Source organism: Anopheles nili, chromosome 2 (genome assembly GCF_943737925.1).
Source record: "Anopheles nili chromosome 2, idAnoNiliSN_F5_01, whole genome shotgun sequence".
Lineage (NCBI taxonomy): Eukaryota > Metazoa > Arthropoda > Insecta > Diptera > Culicidae > Anopheles > Anopheles nili.
Genome location: NC_071291.1, coordinates 46625822 through 46648412, shown reverse-complemented (window position 1 = coordinate 46648412; position 22591 = coordinate 46625822). Strand labels below are relative to the sequence as shown.

General features: G+C 49.3%; 2 protein-coding genes across 2 annotated transcripts; both read right to left on the bottom strand.

Moving 5' to 3' along the window:
* On the bottom strand, window positions 1-18576 carry LOC128724443 (transmembrane protease serine 9-like). The gene is made up of 14 exons (XM_053818171.1): window positions 18273-18576; window positions 17805-18199; window positions 17394-17739; window positions 12270-12454; window positions 12023-12200; window positions 11578-11946; window positions 7490-7675; window positions 6885-7047; window positions 6448-6817; window positions 6170-6378; window positions 2746-3020; window positions 777-939; window positions 498-703; window positions 1-389 (listed from the first exon to the last, which is right to left on the bottom strand). Exons 1-14 carry the CDS (start codon window positions 18574-18576, stop codon window positions 1-3), a joined length of 3738 nt encoding a protein of 1245 aa, XP_053674146.1.
* Window positions 18577-20031: 1455 nt separating this feature from the next.
* On the bottom strand, window positions 20032-21298 carry LOC128731053 (trypsin-1-like). The gene is made up of 4 exons (XM_053824148.1): window positions 21251-21298; window positions 20955-21165; window positions 20312-20868; window positions 20032-20247 (listed from the first exon to the last, which is right to left on the bottom strand). The coding sequence occupies exons 1-4, from the start codon at window positions 21296-21298 to the stop codon at window positions 20062-20064; spliced, it is 1002 nt and encodes a 333-aa protein (XP_053680123.1). The 3' UTR covers window positions 20032-20061.
* Between the last annotated feature and the right edge of the window lie 1293 nt (window positions 21299-22591).

Sequence of the window (22591 nt, the reverse complement as noted above, 5' to 3'; positions counted from 1 at the left end):
TCATTCGCTGCAGAAACACCCGTCCTTGGAGTTCTCGCGGATCCAGTCGAGGTAGCGCGTCACGCGCGTATACACACCAGGGTAGTAGGGTCGAGCACACCCGTTGCCCCAGGACACCACGCCGATCAGTTCGTAGCGTTTATCCTCACGTTCTGCGATCAACGGACCACCGGAGTCACCCTGGCAGGAGTCCTTCTCACCCACACCGAGGTAGCCCGCGCACAGCATGTTATCCGTGATCATGGAGGCGGTGTAGTTCGTTTGCGTGCTACACACCTCGTTTGACAGGACTGGCACCTCGACCTCCTGCAGGACGCAGGAAGGCTTGCCATCTTCCTTGAGCGTGCCCCAACCAGTAGCTGTGCCGTTTGTGCCGACGTACGCGTTATCTGAGAACAGAGAAGCGATGAGTGCGTGTGCGAACACGCGAAAGGAGGTCACTCATTTGGGTGTGCCACATTCGCGCTGGGATCTTGGGTGTTTGGGTGTGTACTTACCGGGATCAGACGGCAAGCAGATCGGTCGAATAAAGTCCGTTATGGGTACACGATCGTTCAGTCGCAACAGCGCGATGTCGTTGTCGAAGTTCAGGAAGCTGAATTTCTGCGCAATCGCTCGCAGCACGAAGCGAGTTTCCGGCCGTACAGAGTCATCGCACCGGTTGTGTTCACCGAATGTCACCTTGATCATGAACCACATGAAGCTGCAATAAGAGCAAAAGCATCGCGATCGTTCTCCGATTGGTAAGACCTTTTGTCAGCGTGTCTTTTGCTCACCCTTTGACGCAATGGGCCGCCGTCAGGACGTATCGATCGTTGATGAGCATTCCACCGCAGTAGAACCGATTGAAGTAGCTCAGTCGAGCCATCCACGGGAACTCGTTCACACCCGTCGCCTGTCCACCGACGATCCGCGAAGCGTCGTTTCGTTCACCACATCCTGCAAGATTGAACACCTTCAATTGCGAACGCCCTAATTGCGATCCCAACTGCGGCGTGCGTGTCACACGACCATTCGCCATTAGCACCGCCGCATGATGCTCGGCCGCATCCGCCCTATCCAAGATCTTCTACGCCCTTTTCCGCGGAACCAGGAATTACCGTAACAGTTACCGTAAACACGGGCGAAGAGTGATTTTATCGACTAGCCACCCAGCAACACTTGTCGATCGAGGCCGCGATAGGACCGTCCGTGAGGTTGCTCGAGGATGGCGCACTTGATCTTGATCTGTGCGTTCGCGCGTCCGTTCGCTCGTTAGGGCTTTTTTGCCGATCATTGCAGCAGCTCTTGCGAGCGGGAATGCACGCGTCTAGCGGTTGACCCTTCTGGCTGGCTGGGTCAGCTTCAACTCATCGACCCGTTACACACGCGCCATGCTCCACGATCAATCGATCGCTTTCTTTCGAAATTTTCAACCACCAGAGTTCGTGCACGATCGCTGTCGTCACCTTCGTGGGTATGGGTATGGGTCTGGGAGGATGCAACACAAAAAAATGAAGCAAATTGGGAACACCCAGCCAGCCCATGGCCAAATTCGAAAATTGAACTTTACCTTTTCAGCCCAACGAGCAGGTTAGAGCACTGGCATTACTCCGGTAATAGTAATTTGCACAAGGCACAAGAAAAACGATCGTAATTAACAACGAGAAGGGTTTTTTTTCTTTCGAACGAGGCATTGTTTGCTGTCAGAAGCAACAAAGTAGGCTGGTGTTTTTTTTATGTACCAACCATCCTGCAAAACCGGCGAAATCGGCAACCGGGTTGCCAATCGCCAGAAGCAACCACTCTAAAGCAACTCCCGATCGACGAGGTGTTGACTGGTCGTAAAAATACCAACCGTTCATCGACCCTCACCCTGATCCCCGGGCTTAAGGTGGCCGTAAAGATAAGCTACGCCTCATCAACATTCGATCTGTGCAGCATCAGGATGCGGATTGCGTGTTGGACGATCGTTCCCATCGTCCCCATCAGTGTCGCCGGAACACTTTCGCCCTCGCGCCTGCTTCTTCCCAGAGTCGTGACCGGAAATTTGAATCCGCGTAGGATTAATCTTTCTTTTTCGGCGCAGTTTTGTTTGCCATTCGCCATCAGACCCCGTTTCCGAGTCACCATTCCACCTCAGCATTGACACCACGCAAAAAGGTGTAAATATCAACGGCCACATTTGGAGCTTTTCATTGTTTCTCTCTCTCTCTCTCTTTCTCTCTCACACTGTTTCTCTTCCCCTCATATATGTGCCTTCAGTCGGACGGACTGGTTCGGCAGAGAAATCAAAATATTGAGATCACCCTCGGGTGGCCCACCAGCGCATTCGTTTATGCAGTCGAACAGGTCTAGACGTTGTATGCACATTTCATTAACGCAGCGGAAATGCAGAAAAGCTTCGGCGGGTTTTCGAAGTATCGTTCAAGTGCCCTTTTGAATCCAAATTGATCTGAGATCACTCAAGTTCTTGGGGGAGCCAGTTTGTCTTCGCATCGCAACGATCGATCGTTCGTTTGATTCCACCTCGAAACGAGCACAAAACGGTTTGCACGGTCGAACGATGATCTGATTTAAATTTGGTAAATTGATTTTCGCCCAACCAGATCTTGTTCACAGCTAATCGGCAGCGCATAGTATGCTTGCCCAAGTCATGCTCAACCTTTTCCAAACCCCGTAAAACGATTCGCTTCAGCATATTGCTACGCATTCTTCCACCGAGCCACACACACGTTCACGTACAAGAAATCTCGCGCTACTTACGGCAGCTGCAGGCACTAGCGGGTGTATCATGGATAGGAGCACGGTTGCTTCCACCTCCAAACAGCATCTTCATGTTGTCGACTATGCTGCGCTCGTCGGTGTTTTTGTTGGGTGTCGCCAGCATCTCGTACTTGCCCTGAGCCAACAGCTTCCCGGTGGCCTCATCGGGCAGCAGTCCCACCAGCAACAGCGCGATAAACACCGACCCAAACATCGAGACGTTGATGCGCAGATTCATTATGCTTCGTGCTAAATTGCTCACTTCCATTCCGGTTCTGGGGTTCGTTCTCACGTTAATTCTTTATGCTTAATATTTTTTTTTTCTTTTGTTTGTTCACTTCCGATCGGCACTCACTTAAAATCGGGCTTTTTCTTTTGATGCTCCTTCCACACAAGCGGCACTACATTAGATCTGCACGCGAACCGAATTTACCACCGACACGCTAAAGTTGCACATTTTCGCCCACGCTAATGCACTCCGTGCCTCGCTGCGTTAATTGTTTTCCGCGGCGTAATTTCCCAATTATCCACCCAAATAAGCGTTTCGTGTGTGCTCAAACCGGTAGTGTGAGCTTTGCTCCGCTGATGTACCGCGAATGTGCGCCGACCCCGTCTTAACGGCTATCTCACTGGAGCATGTTCTCGCGATGGCTCCACTATTGACGAGGCTCGATCCCAAGTGTTGCCAATGGTTGCGATTTGCTGTACCGTGAACCCACCCCCAGATCGATGGTGCCCAAGATCGTGGCCGTGATCGTGCACAGCCCCAGGAAACGTCCGCTTCGCTGGCGGTCACTGACTGAAATGGTTGCGCCTTCGACTTCGAGCCGTGCTTTTGGAACATCGTTCCTCGCATCAGGTCGGCTTTCTCCCCAGCACTTGCGTGCTTCTTTTGTGCCATCTTCTTCGCCCTCGCGGAAGCGACTCGGAGCTTGATGGCTCTCGGCGCAGACTCCACACTCCATCCGGCCATCCAGCTCTAGAGTGTGGGGGTCGGAACAGCTCTCCGGCAACCCGTTCCGACCTCTACACTCGAACCCTCGATGAAGCTTCTCAGCGAAAAGGCACTGGTGCATGATACGACGGAAGAAAACCTGTCGTTACCGTTCTCTCGCGCCCTACGCCAACGAAAGGAAGGTAAACAAATGCGCCGCACGCGAGGAAATGGTCGTTCTTGAACGGAGCCATTCGGGGCCATTTCCGTGGCTCGCCGGAGGCTCCCTAGCAGCCACTTTGGTATCCATTTCCGAGACCACCTCTATACCTTAAGCCGAGTGAAAGCTCATCGTCTGCTTGTTCTCTCACCGTTGCGTTCTTAACCCTCATGCATCGAGCAAGTTGATGTGTGTGATGTAAAAAATTAAATGGTACAATGTTCAGTTGCTTAACTTATTTCAGTTATTTGTGCTGTAGTCAGCATGTATCTGGGTATGTGTTTGTATTTACTCCTACACTTTTTTTTCATAATGAATTACATATGGCTTAAAAACATTTTCCTTATTATTGTTTTAAAGACTGCATTTGTATGTCATGCTATGAACAAATTTTAAAATTTCTTTGAAAAATTAGATGGATTTTTTGGTCTTGGTTGTGGATTCAAATTTTCATAAAGTTGAAATTGACATTCAAGTCAAACTTTATTGAAAAAAATGGAATTAAACGTTTAATTATATATTAGTTAAAAAAGTCAAATGTTTTTAGTTTTTAGTAAGTAAGATGGAAGATGCGAATTTATTAATTTAGTAAGTCAGATTGAAGATGCGAATTTAGTGGTGGAACAAATTTAGTGTTTTCATCATTTTCAATGATGGGATTATCATAATCGAGTGCCATTTATAAGAATTTATTCATTCTTATTATCAAGTATGCATTCTTCAAGTATCAAAAAGTACATACAATTTCGCGTACAATATATACACGAATGAGTAAGTTCCACGACACCTCATTTCATTTTTACAAGCAATCATGCCTTTCTATTGTTGGTATATATACTGGTATATATACTCTCACATCTCGAAATCTCTCAAAATAATAATTGATCCAAATAAAACGTGGCAAAAATACATTTTTCACTATTACGAAATGTAGGACAATGTCAGCCCCTTTCTCATTAGAAAATGGCCAAAGAGGATCTCGAAACAACCGCCATCAACGATATCGAAAGTATACGATTAAAAATTGCATTGTTGCTCACAAAATTGACAGTTAATCTACTTTTTGAAGTGCCTTCTTTGTGAAAGTGCGTGAAGGTCGATAAAATTACATTCGTTAGTAACTTTCTTTAAAAAAAAAACAAAAACATTGCTTTACGAAATAATAGCCAAAAATCACTAGTGGTGTCTCAGTAGTATCAGGAAATGAATATTCATTTCTTAAAATAGCATTGCTAAACGAAATGGCTTCACTTTTGAATAATAGTGGCAATGATTTCAACTAGTCACAATAACGATCTCTTTTAAGTACAAGTGTACAAGTTAAAAGTGCATAGGGGTGAAAATAGCTAAAACTGGAAAGCTATGTGGTAAAACCTGAATATATAGTTTTATAGCGATACTTATTTTAAGGCGGCCTAATCGTACCATGTTAAACTGATCAACATACTTCCGCATGAATCTTGTAGTAATCTAAATGATATTGAGTAGGATTTAACTAAACAGAGCTACTGACATGAAAAAGATATTTAAAGCATACGTATCATACCTATGCTGCAAATTGTTAGCGAATTTATACCTTGACAAAGTTTCTCAACCAGTGAAAATAAACAACAGACATACACACTTATTAAACAGTTTAAATTAACCATAACAAAACAAAACAAAGCAGTTCAAATAATACCCTCCATTCATTATGGGCAGAAATTTCTCCACCAACAATCGCACTCGTCCAATCGGCCCCATTCATGCTGCGCGATGATGATTCAATTATGATAGTTTATGTGCGATAATGTGCCTCCACATGTTTTGTGTCTAGTGCCGGCGGAACCACCTCGCATGCCTTGGCGTGTGATACGTGAGAAAATTTCTTTCGATCCTCCCCAACGGCTGCCGGGGTTTCAGTTCTCATCGTTACATCGTTTATGCTCCCATTCCTGCTAATAGTTGCTTTGTTTTACCCTCATCCAATACCACGGTATCGATGCCATGTGTCTTTTTCTGCGTTTTTTTTTGCTTTTTTTCACCTCACACCATTCGTCGAGATGAAGGCTGGGCCACACGTTTGTCCCAATTATCGCAACATTCTGTGTCGCATCGATCGAATTAACGCCCTGCGTAAGAGCGGCATAAAATGGTGCAAACCTCCCATTTCACTAGAATTAACCCAAATTCACGTGAAGTTAAGTTGAAAGCCCCGTTCCGGTGGTATCGTCAGTGGTGGTTGTATTTGAGCTTTATTTACAACATCTTCCTTTCGTTCTTAATATCACTTTGAGCAGAGGCAGGTGTCGTCCAGGTTGGCCCGTAGCCAGGGAAGGTAGCGTGCCACTCGTGTGTACACCCCAGGATAACCTGCCCGTCCACATCCCACGCCCCACGATACGATACCGACGATCTCGTGTTTATCCCCGTTTCGCACCAAAAGTGGCCCGCCGGAATCTCCCTGGCACGAGTCCTGCTTTCCTTTACCGGCACAGAGCTGAATGAATGGAAGATCGCATTTAGAGATACGATGATAATATGGAGATCCTGCTCACAAGAGTCTTACCATGTTGGAGGTTATACGCGATGCGCGATACTTCATACTGCGGCATTGATCAAGCGTCAGGATTGGCACGTCCACGTGCTGCACCAACGCCGGCAGTGTGCCACCCTCGGAGGTCCTGCCCCAACCGACTACTGTACCCAGTTGACCAGCTGGTTCGCTGCGCTCCTTGGGTAGACACACCGGACGGATGGTTTTGGTGAATTCGACGGGCTTGCGAAGCTTCAGCAAAGCAATGTCGTGGTTGTACGAGTTCTGGTCGAAGCTGCGATGCCGTATGATCGCTGTGACCGCACGCATGATCGCCGGGGTCTCAGAAGCAATGAATTGATCGTAATCGCCCAGTATCACTCGAATCTTGTTGCGCTTTAAACTATAGAACAGAACGTTATAATCTGCTTGATCGAGCTTAGACTATTGCGCTTGGCTTTATTACTTACCGTCGAACGCAATGCGCCGCTGTCAGGACGTAATCTCTTGTTAGTAGCGATGCTCCACAGTGAAACTGGCCATCGTAAACCAAGCGTGCCAGCCAGGGATATTGATTTACTCCTGTTGGTCGTCCACCTACTATCCGTATTTCTTGATTAGCGGCACCACATTCTGGAAGAACATTGAAACATGCAAATGAAGTTAGCGAATGGGGTTCATCCATTTCCAACCGTGCGGACGCGTGCATGGAAACCGTTTCCGCCTAGAAGGTATGCAACGTGCATGACATGTCATTCGCTGCACAGCGCTTTCGATTATTCGGTTACTATCGGTATTCGAATAACCCATGTAACTATACCAGACGATCACCAATATTTAATGGAATACTTTTTTTTTAACGGTGCGAATAGAGTGATGCTGTAAAATTGTATGTTCATCACAAAACATATATGTTTGTTGTCATATTTATGTCTTTGACTCTAAGCCTAATAATATATGCATGCCTCGGCGATCACACCGAGTAATTTTATTCGTGCTATTTTCACTGTAGATCGCGCCCTTCAACAGCTGAGCTGCTCACGTTTACTACACGCGCACTGAGTATGACACTTACCACAGTCACAGCTCTTCACCTGATTGTTGGTCAGGTCATCGTCGTCGTCGAGGGAAAAAGCAGCCGTGTTAAGCCCAAACAGCGTGTCGAAAAGAAACCGCCCATGACGACCGATCAGTTCGGTATCGTTCCAAGGCTGCTGCCCATCCACTTTGGCCACACTTCCGAGAAGCAGAACAAGCGCTACTAACATCGAGCCGAGGGTAAGACTGTCACTCACAGATGCGGCCATTTTGGGATGTATCACTCAAAACCAAACACGCACTGTTCTACTAAGCCTTGGCGGGCTTAAAAAAGTGTTTTTTGCGTATTTTTTTCTCCAACGAATCACGCGTGTCTGTATGAGAGCGTGGTTGTTGTTGTTGTTGTTATTGTGGTTTCCTTTCCCAACAACACCTCCGACCTGCGCGGTGGTGGTCGTTTTCTGCACCTTCGCGAACTGCGGTTTACGCTGCGCTTTTCTTCTTTTATCTTTCACTCCACGTTTCACTTGCGTTGCGTTGATCCCGTGGCGATGTTTACACGACTCATAATCTCATTTCACTTTCTTCTGCTCTCGGCAAAGCACGACCACGGCTCGGGGAACATTATTTAACATCAGGTTGGTTCGCGTCCGTCTTCACCACACGCCTCACACAAGTCGGCCCGGAGCCAACCCTAGCCAGTGGATGATCGACGGATAAAGGCAACGTTTTCTTCTTTTTCACTTTCATTCGACCATTCACTGTTTTGTACCCGGTTGCCTGCGCCGCTAGCCGCACATTCGCACTTCTCACGCACGGACGCTTGCTGGAATGTTTTCCCCACTGATCGTACCCGGGCCACCTAACAGTGGCAACATGCAGGCGTCTCTACTGGGCTGGAGGTTGAAAGACAGAAAAAAAAGAAGTTTGAACTAGCCTCCGTTAATCCCTGCGCGTGATATAATGAAAAGGAATCCCCTTTGCTGCCATCTCTGGTGGAACAGCGGAGTGGCACCAAATGACACACCGGATCTAACACTCCCATTGGTCCGGGAAGGCTAGCAGATTGCTAGAGGCAAGGTTTGTGCCGGTTCGTGACTCGGGCGGAGATAACCGTCGTGCGATAACTAGCCACGTTCAAGATTTCGCTGCATCTCTTCGATGGTCAACCGGCTCCTGGCTACAACCATTGCGAGTGGAGATTAGCGAACGCTACTTACAGCCCCGGCATGTCTCGGGAGGTCATGCAGGCATTTATGGAGGTTTGTTTTCTTCAGAAATTGGCCATATCCGCTTGAAAAATGCACTGCAGTGAAAGGCTTGACCGTTTTGTCTCGCGTAAGCAGCTGTGCTGAGCGAGGAGAAAAGTTCATCGCTCTCATTAGGTGAAATTGGGCAGCAAGCTTCATAAAGTGCAACGGGCTTAACTACACCTTTTGGGTGAAAATTCACCGATTTATTACATAAAAATCCAACAACCGTCTACTGTCGAGTGAAACTCCATCTTCAAAAATAAATCTTCACGTTTCACCATAATCTGCTCTGTTTTATGATTCCCATACCAATATCACTGGGGTTGGATGGGATTCCCAGCTGATTGACACACAGTTTTGGGCATATTTTTCCAATGCTGCTTCGGTGCTTTATCCAGCACAAACCAGCTCTTTCTTAAGCCCCTCTTTTAACCGAACCCATTCCTACACGCTAGGAAATGCCATCGAAAATGTTACACACTCACACGAAGCGATTCGCCTATTCGCACCACTTGCAAATTTAGATAATTTCCAATCGTGACACACTTTTCGGCTCGTCTTATGTGTCACGATTCGGCCCAACACATGGGCGATCTTTTCTTTTCGATCGGATCCCGTCCAACTCCACCGCATAAGGTGATGTTTATGAAAATTATAAAGAAAGTTTATGTGACCGCCTTTCGAGCGGCAGTGCTTTTGCGCGACGAATTCAGACCCACACTATCACCGTGATGTCGCACCAAAGTTGGCAGGCGAAAACGCACCGCTTCGATTCGATTCCACCCATCGGCACAAATCGCATCGTACCACTTTGTGCTTGCTGTTTTTTTTTTGTTTTGTCATCTGCTGGGTTTATTGGCTACACTTTACCCTGCTAGAGCACACGATCGCCACAAACGACCAGGCAAAGCTTGAGCCTCCGATGTAAACGCGCACTATCACGTGGACGGTTGAAAGTGAAATGAATCGAACCCGGACATGCGCCGCTGGAGAAAGAAGAAAAAAAACCCTCCCCGACGCTCGTGGGAGGCTTTTGCGACGGACGAGAATCACGCTGCAACTGTTGCCGTCTGAGAATTAGTGAGCAATTTTTTCTCTCCACCAATCCGATCGCAAACGAGCCAATCGATGGAATTGCAATTTCGCAAACGGCCCCCATCGGACCCGATCGGGTTGAGCTGGGAAATCGAGCTTCGAAATTCGTCACCACCCATTCGACCACCCCAAAAGCGTTATGTAAATATTTCCGCACTGCAAGCTGATTGGCCAAGAGGCAACAAACCATTGATATTGCGGGCAATTCACCACACTCACCGCATCGAAGCTATGCGGAACGTGTCGAATGTTTAATTCGGCTGCACTCTCAGGCGCTCCCAGGTAGCTGCACCGTCTGTGCTGCTGGTTATTCAAATCGGTTTTCCACCGTTATCCAACCAGCGTGACAAATGCAAGCCACATTTTCCAGCCGAGTTAGCCGTTGAGCCCCGTTGAGCAATGTATTGCCCGTGCCGAGCAACTAACCGTTTTTGGGCAACGCACTTCACAAACTCTGCTCCTTACACCGTTCGGTCCTGCCAGCTTCTGCTCTTGCGTGTGGCCTTGACAGTGTGGCTATCGTCGCTGCACTGGCGCAGGATCGCGGCCATAAGAAACCACTTTCATTTTTCACCTCCGGCCATCGGCCATCGCGAGCGAGCTCACGCAACTCGGGAGCGTTGTCGGAGAGTGAAACATCGCTGTGCAGGGTTGGTGAGCCGTGTTGGTTGAAGCTTTTTCGAGCTTTCTTTCGGTGTGTTGTTTTGGGCAACCTCAACCTATCTCAACGACATCGATTTGACAAAGCGTTATCTCAACAGCAACAGTAGACAGACGATTTTCGACAGAGATGCATTACAGTTACATTACATTGTTTTAACACATTATTGATCACTGACGGCTTGAATTAGTTCATTTATGCTTGTAAGCACTCTGTACCAACACAGCATGACGTTTCAGTTTGGGAAACCACCTTTTTATACGATCGTCTTTTAGTCGTTGTTGTCAGTTAGTTTTTTCTACCATGGATCTTACTAATCTTACCTTCTGATCATACTGTTGAAGCAGCAGCACATTCTTGATTGCGACAAGCGTTAGTTAGACCTTAAAATCGACGACCAAAAAAGTATTATTTCCAACCGCTTTGGTACTTGGTGACGAGCCCTGTAACACAGGTTAAAAACCCTGTATCACTGAGGGCGAGTCGTAAAGAGAGACCTGCCCGGTAAGATGAAGATAACAGTTTTATCTGAAGCGCGTGCATGTGCGAAAGAAAGAGAAAAAGCAACATGCGTTGGTGAAGAAGCGTATGCCGCAGCAGCAGGCTTTTAATAAGCCTGTAGTCCAAGAGAACTGGACTAGCCGACAGGAGATTCACTTTCATTTCCTCTCCTAATGAACACCCAGCTGGTCAGGTGAGAAATGCTCAATCACACACTCACTTTCTACTTCGATGCATACGCTTGATCACCCCGGCTCGGAAGTGGCAAACTATCGGTAGCTGCGGAAATGGGTTTACTCCAGGGAGAGCAAAAACAAATGTTACCATTGTTTGTTGTCACAAATTGATTATCACTCAATTGACGCCGGAGTTGGGTAGTTTTGCAATACTTGTGTCTTTATTTTACTACAATTTGAGCCTTCATGAGAGGTAACAAAGCAGCACAAATGCAGCTGTAGATCGAGCTTACGGGCTAGTAGTCGTGGCTGCATCAGCAGCTCCTACATGCTATGGTTTCTTGTGACTAGAAAACGAATAAATTATCAACAGCGAGCGTGTGTTTCTGACGCCTCGAGGTTCACATCCTTCGCGCAAGGTCCTTCGGGGAACAGAGACACTCCTGGGCAAGCTTCTCGTGGATCCATGGCAAGTAGTTGACGAGTCGCGTGTAAATTCCGGGCAGATTCGGACGAGCGCATCCTCGGCCCCAGGATACGACACCGATCACCTCCATGCTACCGAACAGTCCCATCTTGTGCATCGGACCACCGCTATCACCCTGGCAGGCGTCCTTCTGGCCATCGTGGTACCCGGCACACATCATGTTGGGGGAGATTTTCTTGCTTCCGTAGCCTGCTTCGAGACACTGCTCATGCGACCAGATGGGAACTTCCACCGATCGAAGCGTCTTGGAAGGAGGCCGCTTTTCCTCGATGCGTCCCCATCCGGCCACGACACCTAGCGTGCCGGTGAAATCCATAACACCTGCAAAACAAACAAAAAAGGCGTCGATCAGTCTCGAATCACTGATCACTCGCAGACACGGCAGGCTGTCATTTACTTCCATCCGGGAGACAAGCCGGTTGAATGGTGGGCCCGTAACGCAGCGGTTTGTCGAGTTCGAGCAGCGCGATGTCGTTGTTAAACGTGAAGATGTCAAAGTCCTCGTGATCGATGATGCGTTTCACGCGCCGCAGCTCCGTGTAGTCCTTGGCGATGTTGTGACCACCGAGGTAAACCTGTCGCGAGAAGACCGAATCAGCCGACAGTCCCCGATGGCGCCAGTCTCACGCGTACAAAACACTCACCCTGATTTCGCTAGGTTCGAACGAGTTCACGCAATGAGCCGCCGTGACGAGGAAGTTGCGCGAAACCACGGACGCACCACAGTACAGCTTGCCCTGCCGAAAAAGCCCCGCCAGCCACGGGAACTGATGAGCCGTAGTTTCAGTTCCACCAACGATGCGATTAGTACGTCCACCGACACCGCATACTGCAACGGGAAGCAGACGAAAAACATAAGCGGCTAAAGTTGTGACGGAAGCGGATCTGAAGCGCGCATAAAACGGCCCTTATTGCGTGAATTTGTTTGCACCAATCATTCACGACTAAAAGCTCACAAGGACGACTGTGAGTTGTCCCAGTGTGTTGGGAAGCATATGCCGCAACATACGGCTCACCCGATTCATGCGGTTCGCGAGAGCAGGAAAGCACACCACCACGTGCAGCTGTCTCCATTTTTTGCGCTGACATTGGCGCGCTACGAAAGCAGGACAGGGCGTGAAGCCAATTCCGTTGGACAGTTGGCACAGTGGCTTCCCCTCCCACGCGCAAACATACATATGCACACAGATGCAACCGGACGGCGGATACGAGTGCATTTTTAAAATGCGATCAATATCGCATCACACCGATGCGCGTATGCGTACGATTAACCCAATTGTGGTGGCGCCCTCATTTCTGGGGGTGCCGCTTTGACCAACGAAATCGTGCAAGGGATTTTTCTTCTCTTCCAGTCAGCGCGCCACGGGATTGCGGAACCGGTGGAAAAGCGCCAGTTTTCGCTTGATCAAACACATCCCGTGGTTGAAACGAAAGTGATCGGTGACCGCGGGATCGGTGGGTTTGCCTTTGTTGTTGCCCGCTGTTGACAATTGGACGCACTTCTTCTCGGTTGCGGCACAACCGCACACACTGATTGCATTGATTTGTTATGCAACTTGTCTGTGGAGTGCATCGATGCCCTGATGCATTCCCGCTCGGTTTGCCTTCGATGCACTTTGCTCGGCTGAACCTTTCACTTTGTTTTCTGCACCGTTACGGATCAACGTTAAAAACGCGCACACACACACACACACACCCCGGCGGTCCACAATCGCAACTCACCACAATCGCAAGGTTCACTTGCATTGCCGGCAGGAGCGGCCCACGAAGGTGCAGCCAGCATCAACGCCATCAGCAGCCAGACCACGGACACGAGTTGATTCATCGTTGCGACACCAGATCAGACAGGATCAACACACCAAGGAACAGCAGGCGAAGTAACGCGAGCGAAAAATACACGGGAGACTTGCGCGAGACAGCAAGCGACGAACGCGGATAGAACGCACGACGCAACGACGAGCCAGCACCGGAACTCGCAATGTTCTGTGACTGCCGGTGACAGACGGCAAAGCTTTTATATACACGTTTCGTGCCGAATCGGATTCAGAAGCCTCGGAACGCGCTTCGATGACAATGAACGATGGCGCGGGATGTCGTCGTCGTCGACTACCTTGGCGCGCTCCGGCTCGAGTGATCGAACTCGAGAAGGCGGCTGCGCGTGTGGGCCCCTTTGTTTTGCCCGCGATGCGCTCCTGCTGTTCCCTTCCGTGTGTGTATCCCTGGCCACAGCTGAAACAGCACGCGATACGGGTGCGGATGCGCCTCTGCGCTGCTGCGGGCACTCGAACCGTGCGCCATCGACGTGCATCGATCGTGTACGATCACACACACACGCACGCATGGGTGGGTACCATTTTTCGCCCGTGCACCTGTTTTGTTGTATGGTGCCGCGACATAACCACCACATGTCTCCAAGACGCCAGCGGGATGTTATTACGGTGGACAATTACCTCATAGCGAGCGAGCGGAAAGTGAGAGTGCCTTGGACGATGGCGTCGGCCCAGGGGTTGCCCTTGGTTCTACTAACACACATCGTGTGCCGGTGGCTTCCTTACCGTAGTGCTGCTGCTGGTGGTGGTGGTGGTGGTGGTGGTTGCGTGCGCTTGCATCGCCGATAAGACCGCATCACTTGAGGCCCCGTAAGGCCAGGTGGGGTCTGCTAGTGGAAGGGCATTGGCAGTCGGCGGGAGGAAGCGTAAGCGAGAGGTCTGCTTTGGCCATCTTCCGCTGCCAGTGTGGTGGTAACGACAATAGTTCGGCAACTCGACTGCAAACCATCATCAACGCCACCATCATTGCCCCGTCGGCATGTTTGTTTATTTTTGATCTCTCTTTCTCTCTCTCTCTCTCTTTCTCTCTAGCTCTCGCTCTGGTTTTGGGATCGAGGTGGAGCCAGATCGTGATCGTGAGGGATTTCACTTATTGTTATTTTTGTGAGGTGAGAAAGAGACACACGCTAGGAAAGGACCGCCATCATTTGGGGCGGGGTGGTTTGGGAATGCAAATCACGCGACACATGCGCACCCGGTGCATTGGTGCATCGGTGCATTCTTTCTCGCGGGGTCATTTCTTTCATTTCGCTCCCGCTCTATTTGCGGTCTACCGCCATCGTCGAGCACGTTGCGCGTTTATCATATCGAGTGATCTTCTAAGGACACGCAACATCCTTGACGATGCTGCGAGGGACACGCCAGGTTGTTGGCTTGTGTTCGTTTGGCGCCACTCTCTCACACCAGCATGAGCGAAGTAGAGCCAAAAGCATACGTTGCTCTTGATTTCCTGTAAATCATGCTAGAGACCTTAATGAGTGGGGGATCGGGAAATTCCCGATCAGATCGCTGGCATCTCAGCATCCTTCAACAGGGGCACAGCTGGTTTGGCTCAGTGCCATCGGTACCGGTATTGTGGGAATTTCGTAACCATTCTCTGCCCTAGCCGGTTGCGCAACTTCCCGCCCGGTACGGTTTCGTGCTGGCTCAATGGAAAACCTTGTCTACTTGCGCGACCCTGACCTATCTCTGAGCAGTGCGTTTGCTTGCGTTACCGGCGGCCAGTGGAGCCTTTGGTGATAGCGGCCACAAAACTTGACATTGTCGAAACTCGATCAATCGTTCTGCTCGTACACACACCGGTCGTTTATCGCCTGCAGGGAGAAATGCTTACACAAGCTCAGCGATCGAAGATCGTTTGCTCTTGCCGGGTGCGTTTGCTGCCACCGTGGAACATATGCAACCCGGCAACGTAACGCATGGCTACGTAACATTGACACTGGTGTCGCAATGTGTCGCCAGCCCTGGAATCTGTCCAACATAATGTTATCCAATTGTTATGCGCAAGTATGCCATTTTTATCACACGCTATATAAATTCATCAATACATCAATACACTTTACAACTAATGGTTACTAATGGTAATTTAATTAACAAACCTACGAATCGTATGGATCCTAAGCGTTTCTTATTCACCGAACTTAGAAATGTTGTCCTGCTCGGACTTAATAATTTAAACGTGTATCTTTTAAAATTTGCATACTAATCTGTGCTCATCTAAGTAAGCTGTGACCTGAACCAGATTCGAGTAGTTATCTAATCATAAGGTTAATACAACCAAGACGGCCTTGCAATAAAAAAGCATCATCTCAATCTTATTTTCTTGTTAAACCTCTCATTCCTCATTCATCACTGGCATGAAACACTTGTATCAACTGTATTCAGTGCCCTTGCAATGCCTGAAAATCCGTCCGCCCACATGCAGGCACGCAGAGCCACATTCGCCACATTCGGCTGCCATTTCCGCGCACCGGGCTCAAACAACGATTGCGTTCACCTTTCCAGTGATCGTGCGCATTTCACGCAGTAGGAAATGCAGATGACGCTGACATTCAACTGGTTTAGGGGGATGTAAACCTTGAAATCGCATCCATTCCACGTATCTGACTGCCACCGTGAACCATCAGCGGATCGTGCACCAGCCTCCGAGGACGCCATCGTGGGTGCGTTTGAACGCGAAGTTCAAGGATGCTGCTACTGCCAGGGACTTTTGGGGTGTGTGAGTGAATGTTAATGGTCGCCTGCGAGGTGACTCATGTTTTCTCCCCCACATAGGCACACACAGGCACCCTGATGACGAATGGTCCTTGGTGCAGAGCGGAAGAGTAACGGTGCCAACCGGTGGGGTGGTACCCGATCCTCCCAACACTAATGATGAAGCCCACAGATTCGTGACCAATCGCACTTCTGTGGCGTGGGTGTCGTTAGATGGGCACTAGGCCAATAGAACTGGATCAGTGGGGCAAGATGAGTGAAACAAGTAATTAGCACGATTTGGAGACCATTTCGAAGGAGAAAACCCTAATAATTACCTCTTTTGTTCAAGTACAGCAATTAGTGTGTAATATGGCACGCAAAAACGTTTACATGATCAAGGATTTTTTTTAGATATCGCAAAAGATTGGTAAACCGACGAGTTAGCACATGGTGATCATTCGAGTGTCTTTCTGGAAGGATGTGTCTCAAACGGTTTTGGTGAGTTTGGTTTTTTTCATGGTGGCTCTTGATCTTTAACCTTGCCAATCATTTTTCAAACTGATGTGTCGTTTCGTCAATGGTTCAAGATCGCCTGATCGTTGAACTCTCCCGTATCTTACCAAGACGCTATATTGGTTTGCCTCACCCCCTTCACAAGATGAGTCACATGAGTTTGGATTCTCACATTTCTTTCGTTCCTCCCAAAAAAAACACGGAAAGAAAGATAAAGCCGATTCACATCCGCACACACGAATCACCATTCATTCACAGTGACTCCACGGTAAATGCGGGTGCGCTGAACGTATTGGTATGCGGCTTTTTAACACCTCGTTCAATGTTCAGCGAGTTCCACACCTTGCCACAGCGGACGGGGCCGAACATGCCACGAGTAAAGTACATCGACAGATAACTCAGTTTTTTCTGCGATCGATATACGCCACCCTGGCCAAGAAGGTTCATGAGAGGGCGAACAAAATATGACACCAAAAGTCCTCGAGAGGGAGCTTTCACCCTTCTGGCGAGGATCAACCATCGGAAGCGTCCACGATCAAGTGCGAGCGAGAGGCTATGTTTGCGCAAACTCTCCACCGTGCTATTCCCAAGCCGGAACCTACATCAAGTCAAGAGACAGGAAGACTTCCCCAGCACCGCAAACCGGTGAGGGACCGGAATTTGTTTCGTTCATCAGGTACGATGTTTATTTGGACAGCGAAAGCAGAACGCGGCATTATTTGCACGTACAGGCATCGCGAGTGTTGAAGTTGATCCACGAAATGAACCGGTTCACGCGGGCGTAGATCCCCGGAAACCTTGGCTGAGCGCATCCGAAGCCCCACGATACGACACCCGCGATCACGAACCGGTTCGCATCAGCATCGAACACGTGCATCGGTCCTCCACTGTCGCCTTGGCAGGAGTCTTTGCCTCCTTCGGGAATCCCGGCACACATCATGCGATCGTTGATCTGGAAGCGGTAGTACTGCGTCTGATTGTGACACTGCTCGTTGTCTAGGATCGGTACACGCACTTCCTGCAGTCGCATTGGGAAAGATCCATCACCTCGCTTACCCCACCCAGTCACGACACCCTGCAACGAAACGAGTCAACGTCAGTCAACATCCGCGAGGAAGTAAGTGTTTCCGAACATCAGACCTCCTTGCCGGCGTATGTGTTTCCCTCCGGGGGCAAACACACCGGTATGATCGTTTCACCCAGCGGAACCGGTTCACTTAGCTTCAAAAGCGCGACATCGTTCGTGATGAAGAAGAGCACGTTCAGGAACCAGTTGGTCATAATGTAGGACACCTTGCGCTCGAACGAGTCCTCTTTCGGTACCGTCCGATCGTGCATCAGGAACTTCACTCGGAACCGTGATCGATCGCTGCCAAACACGCAGTGTGCCGCTGTCAGGACGTATCGATCATTGATAAGCGATCCTCCGCAAATGAACCGGTTGTTGTAGTACAACGCTACCATCCACGGATAACGCCCAATTTCGGCTTCGTGACCTCCGACGATCTTCGAGTTGTTGCTATTAGTACCGCACGCTGTGAATTGCAGAACATTCCGTCATGATCATTACCCGTTCTAGAGGCTCAAAACCTTTGCCGTTCTACTTACAACAAGGCACACAGTTGCGAGGAGCAGCTCGGTACGCGAAAACGCTGAATACCGGCATGCCGAAGATGGTTGTGATCCACGTCCATACGCCACTGTTCAGCAACGGTGCTTTTCCGGTGAATCCGTTCGGATCGATCATCAGGCTGTCGTTCCAGGCGAACCTTCCGGGCACAGTCAGATTCTCGCTGGTTAGCTCGATCGGTGCAGAGGTTGTGCAGTTGTTCTCACCAGCCCATACCACCGGGACCAAGCCTCCGACCACTAAGCACACAATTGCTAGAGACAGCTTCGTACGAGACGCCATATGCGCGGTGAATTTGAACTTCAACTAAAAGTCCTCACGCACTGGCGCGACTGGACCGGACGTGCTTCGGTACCGTTGGTCGGACTGGTGCTCGTCTTCAGCACTTTCTCTCTCATGTTTCAACGCAGACTGTCGCACCTGTCCGTTGACGTCTTTCGTCGGCTGTTTACTAAGCCCGCGGTGCATTTCTACGACTGACGACTTCGATGATCACAAACACTCGAAACTGGACGGAGGATTTGGTGGATTCTCTCACCAATCCTCTCTCGCCGGTGATCATGCTATGATAGTGCAAACGCTCGATCACCACACTTTCTAGTGCAATTGCCATCTGATAGTTGTTCCCGAGTACGAGTACGAGTCCCGGCGAGAAGCTATCGGTGCCACTTATCGGTGCCATTAGCATAGAGCGAACCTTGTGAGGAACTAACGGTGTCACTTGTCGATGTCGCTACAGTGAAACCGTTCAGGAAACCGCTGATCAACTGATCAGTCTGTAGTAATGGCGTATGCGAGCGAAATCTTACCTTATCGGTGGGTTTCTTTTCCAGCTCAAAGAAAGCCAGGTCGCGGGTATTACACAAAGGACCTGCAACAGGACGCCTCTATTTATGCACTGCTATTTATTTCTTCTTACTTGTGACCACGCAAGCAAACATACTTTTTCTCAGTTTGCGACAATATAGTGATATTCAAAGTTTTGCTTACCTTGCAATCCGACATCTTTTCCATGAAAATGTTTCAACCATGAAATTAAACAGAAATGTATCCATAAAGAGCTCTAAAATATATCAACAGGCTTTTTTATTGTTTTGAGAAATGGATTGATTTTACAGAAAAAAATGTTGTTGTTTTCAGGTATTCCGATAAGGCGTTTTGTGGCTAACTTTCGTGTTAGAATACAAATTACAACACTGCGCTACGCTTGAAACTGCAATCATACCGTGAAGAAAGCTAATCACCAAATACACAGCTTCGTAGAAGTGCATCGTAGTCATTAGAACAGTGCACATAATGGATGAAGCTTTTTCACGTAAAAACTTGCCTGACGCATACCTGCCTGAGCACATACTGAAAGTGAAACTTTGTTGCACATTCCACGTGATTCGAAAGTAGCAACAGCCCCCAACTCAACTAAAATACTGCACCGCGACTCTGCGAACACTGCTGCCTTAACGAACCTCCATTAAAATGCAAAAGTGCATCTCATTTGCTACTCGCGCGCTGTCGTCCCATTGTGCTTGGGAGTTTTATTCCCCTCGAGTTACACTCTATTTGATTTATTGGCTGCTCTAAAATGTGGAAAATGTCATCATTTGCGTTCTTTTCAGTCGACATAATTTTCCGAGCATGTTTCCCGGTTTGTGGCCACTACCTCTCCGTCGATTGTGTCCTCTTTGTTGTCGTTTGTTGTCGGTGTTCGTCGTGATGATGCACTGAGAAAAGCGTCGGCATGGAGTTGGTCGCATATGGGTTCGACAGCAATCACGCTACGGCTCGATCACAGTCACACGCATCTCGGGTGTTCGTTCGGATCCAGCTCAAATAGCGTGACACTCGTGTATAGACACCAGGGTAGTTGGGCCGGGCACAACCCTCGCCCCACGACACAATGCCAACCAGCTCGCGAAAATTGCTGTCCCCCACGTGGAGCGGTCCTCCGCTGTCACCCTGAAATGATGAAAATAAAAACCACATTGAAAACTGACATTGTATGCCAGCCAAATTCACCAACCTGACAAGCGTCTCGACCACCTTCGGCGTATCCTGCGCACAACATGTTGTCTGTAATCCGTGAAGCTCGGTAGTTCGATCTTCGGCACTGCATATTTGACATGATCGGTACCACCGCCTTCTGCAGACCCTGAGATAAACTGCCATTCCCTAGTTTCCCCCAGCCAACCACGGTACCGGCATGACCAGCGAAAGTTCTTCCCGCGGATGGCAAGCAGATCGGGATAAAGCTCGCTCCGGCATCCACCGGTTGGTGCAACTTCACCAGCGCAATGTCATTGTTGAACGTGTCCAAACTAAACCGCTCGTGACCAGTGAGCTTGGCAATGGACCGAGTCACCATCTCTGACCGTTCCACATCGTACAGCTTCGCCTGGAGCTGGGCTGGCGTGAAGCTTAGCACGCAATGAGCCGCCGTCAGGATGTAGCGATCGTTGATCAGTGACCCACCGCAGTAGAACGATCCACGATACAGCAGCATGGCGATCCAAGGATACTCTTTCACGTCGGCCGCATCTCCACCGACAATCCGTGAACTTGTCTTGCCTCGGCCACAAACTGAAGAGAAAAAGGTCGCAAAGGAAAGTTGAGTCGAACGAGATGACTCGCGTGATCGCGCCGGTGTAGTGGCGCCATATACGTACAACACTGCTGGCAGTCACGTGGTGGAGGCTGCTGCGTCGTAGTGACCGGCATGTCCGCTGGATGGAGACTAGGAGGCTTGTAGTTCAGCACGGTCGAAAGCCAGGCTAGCAGGGGATTTTTGGCACGGAACCGGTTGTCAGTGGACGTGTTGGCCATGATCGGTGTCACGTAGATGTCATAACTGATGCGATTGTGGTCCTCTTCCTCGTGCTGGCGAGAGGATCGGAAACGGGAAAACAAACGAAATCGGAATCAACCTTCTGAGCCGCTTCGAAGCAAGGCACATTAAACTCACGGCAAACACCAGACACAGCACGCATAGCACAACCGTTGCCAACTTCATCTCGTGCACCAGAGCTTGAACTGAGAACGGAAAAACCCGACACCACCGAAACTAGCCCACGGCGATGAAACTGTGCGATCGTCCGAAAATGAGCTCACCGGCAGGTCGCCACTTCCGCATCCTCGCGCAACGCGACACTATCGCTCACTGGCGGTGGGTTTGACTGCGATCGCGCACATACATCGCAGTGTATGTGCCGCACAAAAAGAGTCATCGTGTTCGCGGGGGAGACAACGTCTGCGATCGCGCACAGTGGGCGGTAGGCTGCGATGAAACCCCAAAGTCCTCGGACGGCCGGGTCGCGGGCACAAATGACCCACCACCAATAAATAAACGGGAACGAGCGCGGTAAAAGCCAGCTGACAAAAATAATTAAAGAAAGAGCACCAACATCTACAGGCCGGGATCGACCCAGCGGTCACGCTCACGTCCTTCAGGTGACAGCTCGCGTACCGTTAAACCCCAACCCAGGTGACGCGCCTTTGCACAAACGGCGCGAACAATAGCGCTGGCGAGCTACGCCGAGTGAAAGCGTATCAAGAACCGTGGAGTGGCCCCAACGACGAGCGAGATGGATCGCGGGAGAGAGCGAGCCAACAAGTTCACCCGAAAATCGTCAACCGAACATGCGTGCGTGTCCGTTGCGTTCATCGTTCATCGGGCTTGTCGATCGAGGCACGTGAACACGAATCGAGCAAATCGTGCAGCAACGAATCCACATTTGGGTAAAGATTCTACTTTCAATTTTCGACGTACCGTTGCGATCGTGATGATCGGCCATTCACTATACCAGCATATCTGCTAGCTTGTTAGCAATATGGAAAGAAGCATTAAATGGCGTTAAGTCGTTGCGGTGAAGATGTATTCACTCTTCACTATGGCTGTGGCATCGCCTACACTCTCGAGTTAGCAACAGTTGCCAACATCGGAACTCCAGAAGGCACCACAATTGGAAAGCATTAGCGTCAGGTCATGTAGACTTACTCTAGTTCGTGATTGCAGCCGTATTTGCAACCGCATTGTTCCGCTAATGCGAATGGCAGCTACCATTAGCTGGAAGAAATGGGGTTGACTATTGTCACTACATCTCGTTACATCTCGTTTGGTCCTCTCTCTCTCTCTCTCTCTCTCTCTCTCTCTCTCTCTCTCTCTTTCTCTACGGAGTGTTTAGTGATTAGTACAATTCTCCCACAAAAACACCCGAACAATGATTGCGAAACATTGGACAAGGTTTAAAGCTTAATCCGCGAAATGTCGTGAACGGAAGAGACGATAATTTATGCACCGGTTAGC